Source organism: Otolemur garnettii, unplaced genomic scaffold, assembly GCF_000181295.1.
Source record: "Otolemur garnettii isolate 467f Iridium unplaced genomic scaffold, OtoGar3 scaffold00025, whole genome shotgun sequence".
NCBI classification, from domain to species: Eukaryota; Metazoa; Chordata; class Mammalia; order Primates; family Galagidae; genus Otolemur; species Otolemur garnettii.
In genome coordinates, this window is record NW_003852420.1 from 16,567,249 (window position 1) to 16,574,418 (window position 7,170).

At 40.9% G+C, this 7,170-nt stretch overlaps 1 protein-coding gene across 1 annotated transcript in view; it reads right to left on the reverse strand.

The window, feature by feature from the left end:
* Positions 1-7,170, reverse strand: part of PIGU (phosphatidylinositol glycan anchor biosynthesis class U) — a 108,566-nt gene that overhangs the window by 87,192 nt on the left and 14,204 nt on the right. Inside the window, exons 3-4 of the mRNA XM_003788112.2 lie at positions 2,944-3,003; positions 1,723-1,785 (exon numbers count right to left, since the gene is read on the reverse strand). Coding sequence (XP_003788160.1) covers positions 1,723-1,785; positions 2,944-3,003 — 123 coding nt within the window. The remainder of the gene's footprint in view (positions 1-1,722; positions 1,786-2,943; positions 3,004-7,170) is intronic.

Genomic DNA, 7,170 nt, shown 5'->3' on the forward strand with positions numbered 1-7,170 from the left:
AAAAAAAAAAAAAAAAAAAGAAAAAGTGGTAAAAGGGATGAAAGTTTTTAAGGGTCCTGATCAATGTAACTGTTGTTTAACTCCTACTCCAGAAAGTCTGAACTTGTACAGGTCTGTGGATATTAACAGTTATTAATAAGCTATACTGAGTGCGCTGACCCTTCTGTATCTATTAGTAAAACTGTCTTGTGAGTTTGAGTTTGGTCATTCCAGGGCTGGTTGAAGAGACCAAAAGTTTCACCCCTACTTCTTAGCATTTTAAAGCAGTTGGATGGAGGGAGCGGGAGGACAGTGACTCATGCCTATAATCCTAGCACTCTGGGAGGAAGGGGCAGGTGAGTTACTTGAGCTCAGGAGTTGGAGACCAGCCTGAGCAAGAGTAAGAATCTCTCTCTACTTAAAAAAAAAAACTATCTGGAGATAGTGGCGGGTGCCTATAGTCCCAGCTATTCAGGAGGCTGAGGCAAGAGAATTGTTCGAGCCTAAGACTTTGAGGTTGCTGGGCAAGAGAGATGAATAGAACCTTCTCTAAACAAAACAGATGAATGATTAAACAAACATATGAAAAAATGCTCACCATCCCTAATCATCAGAGAAATACAAATCAAAACTACCCTGAAATATCACCTAACCCCAATGAGAATGGCCCATATCACAAAATCTCAAAGCTGCAGATGCTGGAGTGGATATGGAGAGAAGGGAACACTTTTACACTGCTGGTGGGACTGAAAACTAATACAACCTTTTTGGAAGGAAGTATGGAGAATCCTCAAATTAGATGTCCCATTTGATCCTACAATCCCATTATTAGGTATCTACCCAGAAGAAAATAATTCCTTTTATCATAAGGACATTTGCACTAGACTGTTTATTGTAGCTCAATTTACAATTGCCAAAATGTGGAAATAGCCTAAATGCCCACCAACCCAGGATAACAAGCTATAGTATAAGTATACCATGGAATACTATTCAGCCACTAAAAAGATGGAGACTTTACATCTTTTGTGTTAACTTGGAACACATCCTTCTTTTTTTTTTTTTGACGGAGCCTCAAGCTATCCCCCTGGGTAGAGTGCCATGGCATCACGCTCACAGCAACCTCCAACTCCTGGGCTCAAGCGAGTCTCCTGCCTCAGCCTCCCAAGCAGCTGGGACCACAGGCGCCCGCCACAACGCCTGGCCATTTTTTGGTTGCAGCCATCATTGTTGTTTGGTGGGCCCAGGCTGGGGATTCGAACCCGCCACCTTAGGTGTCTGTGGCTAGCGCCTTAGCCGCTTGAGCCACAGGCGCCGAGCCACATATCCTTCTTAATAAAGCATCACAAGAACGGAGAAGAAAGAATCCAATGTACTCTTTTCTAATACGAAGGCAGCAGATGAGCTAATACAAGGTGAGGGGTAAGGGAATGAGCAAGTGGGGAGAGGGGAGAAGGGTGGGGGATGGGAGTTTCAGTATATGGCACACCTCTTGGGGGCAGGACACAATTGTAAGAAGGACTTTATCTAAAAAGAAAAAAAAAAGAGTTTAAGATTGCTGTGAACTATGATGATGCCATAGCACTCTATAAGGATGGACACAGTGAGACTCTGTCTCAAGAAACAAAATAAATAAATAAAATAAAATAAAGCCGTTGGATCCTTGAGACCTTTGATTCTTTGTAATAACAAAGACCAGCAGGTTACCAAATCCCACAAGCTTTGTCCCACCCACTAACTACTTACCACAACTTTATTGAAGTCCTGGATTGCAAAATATAGGGCAATAGCAGTGAGTGCATCAGTTATCTGTCAAGAGAAAAGAAATTAATAGGAAATAGAACCCAATTAGTATAAGAGTAATGCAGTGCTGCCAGGACGTGGAGTTTTGAGATGGTAGTAGACTACCCAAACTCTGACAGTCAGGCAGAATTTCAACCCTCACTTCAGCCTCCAAAGATAAGGTCCATTCAGAAAGGTCAGACTGGAAAACTCTGAGGATTAGAACCACATCTAGGCTCACTTTAGTCTGGTATCCCACACTTGCTCTAGAATTGTAAGTTACTTAAGTTTCCTATAAAATGGGAATAATAAAAAAAAATTTTTAAAAATGGGAATAATGCTCAATGCTTTGCAGTCATGATGAATGCCAAGTGCCTAGCACAGAGCAAGTCCTCAATAAAAAGCAGCCACTATAGAGCGGCGCCTGTGGCTCAAAGGAGAAGGGCACCGGCCTCATATACTGGAGGTAGTGGGTTCAAACCCAGCCCCAGGCAAAAAAACTGCAAAAAAAAGCAGCTACTATCATTACTAAGGAAGACCTCAGTGGACTTCCCAGGTATTTCTTGACCCAAATTTTCAACTCCATGCAAGTGTTTCAAACTCTCATCCTCTCAAAACATAGGCCTGTCTTCTCTATTTTGAAGGTTCTTGTCCCCTGAGAGTCTCATCAGTCCTACATCGTCTTCCATAATGACTCACAGAATCTCTTGACAGAACACTCAAGAAATTCAGGATGCCCCTCTACACTAGCACCACAATTAACGCCAATCACAGAATCCTGAAGCTAGAAAATTCAAGACTATATAGTCAGAAACCAAATTCTAAAAAGAATAAGAAATTGGAACTGGTCAGACCCCAGAGGCTATTCCTCACAGTTCTGCAACACTGCAACAGTTCCAAGAATTCAAATTAAAGATACAAGTTTCTGCTTTTATTTTCTGAAAAACTCCTGAGTTACTAAGACAGATTTTTTTCTTAAAAACAAGAAGACAAAAGTCAGCGTAGTGGTATGCATCTGTAGTCTCAGCTACTTGGGAGGCTGAGGCAATCCACTTGAACCCAGGAGTTCAAAGCCAACTTGGGCAACATGGCCAGACCCTACCTCAGGAAAAAAAAGGAATACAACAACAAATTAAAAATTAAAAATAAAAAAATACATATTGATTTTATGTGAAGGTTACTTACCATAAATACCAATTCAGCATAGTCAATCAGGAAATGAAAGAGGTATATTACCAATGGAGTCTGTAGGAGAAAAACAAACACATAGAAAAATTAAGTTAAATCTTACTATTATAAGTTTCCAGAGTAGGGGGCAGAGGAAATACTATTCTGTCATCAAAAATCTCTTTCTTTCCTACAAAACTTGCTCTATGCTAGTTGGCCAGTGTGTATACGAGGGAGAATAATTTAGTATCATTGGATCATTTTATGCCACTACAATTATCTGTTGAATTGAGTAAAAGGAATAAACAAAATCTGACACATGTTATATATCTGTTGAAGAACTGTTAACACACTAAAGGTATATTGTAAATTTCAGTTCCAACATGTATGACACAGCCAAAAGGAACTCCATAGTGGACCAAGATGGCTGAACTTATAAAATGAACTGGGAAATATTTTCACTTCTTCTATTCTCTGGTAGTTTTATTTCCTCCTCAAAGTGAGAAAATTCACTTGCTATGAAGCTATCTTGGCCTGGTTTTCTTTTTTTGTTTTGTTTTCTTTTTTTCTTTTCCTTTTTTCTTTTTTTGATATAGAGTCTCATTTTGTCAGCCTTAGTAGGGTGCTGTGGCATCATAGCTCACAGCAACCTCAAACTCTTGGGCTCAAGGGATCCTCTTGCCTCAGCCTCCCAAGTAGCTGGGACTATGGGGGCCCACACAATGCTCAGCCATTTTTAGAGATGGGGTCTTGCTTTTGCTCAGGCTGGTCTTGAACTCCTGAGCTCAAGCAATCTACCCACCTCAGCCTCCCAGAGTACTGGGATTACAGGTTTGAGCCACTGGCCCCTGCCCCACTGCCCCCCTGGTGTTTTTTTGTTTTGTTTTGTTTTGTTTGAGACAGAGTCTTACTCTGTCGCCTCTGGCTAGGGTGCAGTGGTGGTGTCATCCATAGTTCACAGCAACCTCAAACTCTTGGGCTCAAGCAATCTTGCCTACCACAACACGGTTGGTGCCTGCCACAAGACGGTTGGTGCCTGCCACAACACCCAGCTAATTTTTGTATTTTCAGTAGAGACAGGATCTCACTTGCCTAATTTTTTTATTATTTTTAGTAGAGATGGGGGTCTTGCTCTTGCTCAGGCTAGTCTTGAACTCTAAAGCTCCAGCAGTCCTCTCATCTCAGCTTCCCAGAGTGCTAGAATTATAGGCAAGAGCCACCACACCCAGCCAGGTTTAGGTTTTCCCCGCCCTGCCTAGATTTTCTTTGAGAGAAGATTTTAAATTATAGATTCAATTTCTTTCATGGATAAAACATTATTCAGATTTGCTGATTTTCATTTGTCAGTTTTCATAAGTTATATTTTTCTAGGAATCCATCTATTTCATATAAATTTTCAAGTTTATTCACATGAAGTTCATAATGCTTTAATTTTTTTATATTTAAGGCAATATATTTTTCTGAGAGTGACTTTAGCAGCATCACACAAGTTTTGATATATATATATATACGTATATGTATATATAAAACTCAATTGAAAATATATTCTAGGGTGGTGCCTGTGGCTCAAAAGAGTAGGGCACCAGCCCCATACCCAGAGGTGGCAGGTTCAAACCCAGCCCCAGCCAAAACTGCAAAAAAGAAGAGAAAAGAAAATATATTCTAATTTTCCATTGTCATTTCTTCTTTAATTGAGACTACTTTAAAAATATATAATATTCATAGCACTCTGGGAGGCCAAAGCAGGAAGATCCCTGAGCTTGGAGTTTCAGATCAGCCTGAGGAAAAGTGAGACCCCCATTTCTCTAAAAATAGAAAAAATTAGGCCAGGTGTGGTGGCTCACACCTATAATCGCAGCACTCTGGGAGGCTGAGGCAGGCAGACTGCCTGAGCTCACGGGGTCTAGATCAGCCTTAGCAAAAATGAAACCCTGTCTCTAAAAATAGCTGGTCATTGTGGTGGGCGCCTAAAGTCCCAGCTACTTGGGAGGCTAAGGCACAAACCCTTGAGCCCAAGAGTTTGAGGTTGCTGTGAGCTTCATAGCCACAGCACTTTACTGAGACGACCAAGTGAGACCCTGTCTCAAACAAAAAGAAAAATAGAAAAAATTAGCTAAGTGTTGGGGGACACAACAATAGTCCCATCTACTTGGAAGGCTGAGACAGGAGGATGGCTTGAGCTCAGTTTTTCTGAGATGAGGAGTCACTATATTGCCTGGACTGGTCTTGAACTCCTGGGCTCAAGTGATCCTCATGCCTCAGCCTCTGGAGTAGCTAGGATACAGGCATGAGCTACCACACCTGGTTTTGTCTTCATTTCTGTTTTTTCTTTCTCTCTTCTGTATTCTTTTCTGTAGAACTTCTCTGTGGTCATGCCTTCATTTCTGAAAGATATTTTCCCTTAGTATAGAATGTCAGCAAATGTTTTCTTTCAGCACCATGAAGATGCCTTTCAACTGTCTATTAGATTTCATCATTTTTGTTCAGAAATTAGTTTCCATCATACTGCTCTTTAAAGATAATTACCCTCCTTTAGCTGTTTTTAATCTTTTTCTTTCATTTTGAGCAATTTTATTTTGAATTTATGTTCAAAATCACTTACATTTTTCTTTGACTTTATCTTGCTTGAGTTTATAGAGCTTCTTAAATTAATATCTTTAGCAAACTTTGGAAAAAACTGCAACCACTAATCTCTTCACAATACTAATTGTTTTTTCCCCCATTCTGAAACTCCACTAATATATCTATCAGTTCCTCCTACCACATCTTACAGATCTCTTATGGTTTCTTCTGTGTTTTTTATCCTTTTCTCACCAGGCTTCAGTCTAGATCAGCAGTTCTCAACCTGTGGGTCATGACCTACAGGAACTGTATTAAAGGGCCGTGGCATTAGGAAGGCTGAGAACCACTGGTCTAGGTATTTTCTATAGTCTTATCTTCTGTCCAGCTTTGTGAAATCTGCTGAATTCATGTGCATTCTTAATTTTTTTTCAGACAGATTCTCACTCTGTTTCCCAGGCTAGAGTGCCATAAATCGGCCTAGTTTCACAGCAACCTCAAAATCCTTGGTTCAAGCTATCTTCCTGCCTCAACCTCCTGAGTAGCTGGGACTACAGGTGCCTACCACACCTGCCTGGCTAATTTTTTTGATTTTTAGTAGAGACAGTGTCTCACTCTTGTGCAGCACCGTCTTAAACTTCTCCCTCAGCCTCCTAGAGTGCTAGGATTACAGGCATTAGCTACCACACCCAGACTGTATTCTTAATTTATTATGTTTTACCGTTTTAGAATTTCCATTTGATTCATTTTTATATATTCTAATTCTCTGGCAAAATTCTCTATCTTTCTTTTCATCTACCTTTTGAACTTTTTTTTAGGCCAGTGAACAATTTTTTAACATATTAATCACTTTTTTAAAAGACACAGGAAGGGGCTCATTATGTTGTCCGGGCTAGTCTCAAACTCCTGGCTTCAAATAGTCCTCCTGCCTCAGCCTCCCAAGTAGCTGGAATTATAGTCACATGCCTAGGCAACATATTAATCATTGACCATAGTTATTTTAAAGTCCAAGGTTAATAACTCCAATATATAAATCACCTGTGAATCTATTTATTGCTTTTTTCCCCCTGACTTACTATGCTTGGTAATTTCTGATTAAATGATAGATATTGTATCTAAAAAATGATAGAAACTCTGAATTAGGCTATTTTCTTCCGAAGGTTTCAGTGAGCCCATGCTGGTGACTCAGAGCACCTCTTCCCAAACCCCAACCTCATGTACAATGTGGCAGATGGATCAGTTGAGCTCCGGAGTTCAGACCCCACCTCAAGCAAGAGTGAGACCCCCCCCTCTACTAAAAACAGAAAAAACTAACTGGGCAGTTTTTGCCTATATTCTCAGCTACTCAGGAGGCTGTGGCACGCTCAGCTATTTCAAAGGCTGAGCCAAGAGGATTGATTGAGCCCAGTAGTTTGAAGTTGCTGTGAGCTATGATGCTACAGCACTCTACTGAGGGTGACAGAGTAAGCCACTGCCTTACTTTTTGAGACTCTGTCTCAAAAAATAAAATAAAATATGGCTCGGCACCTGTGGCTCAAGTGGCTAAGGCACCAGCCACATACACCTAAGGTGGTGGGTTCGAATCCAGCCTGGGCCCGCCAAACAACAATGACGGCTGCAACCAAAAAATAGCTGGGCGCTGTGGCGGACACCTGTAGTCCCAGCTACTTGGGAGGCTGAGGCAGA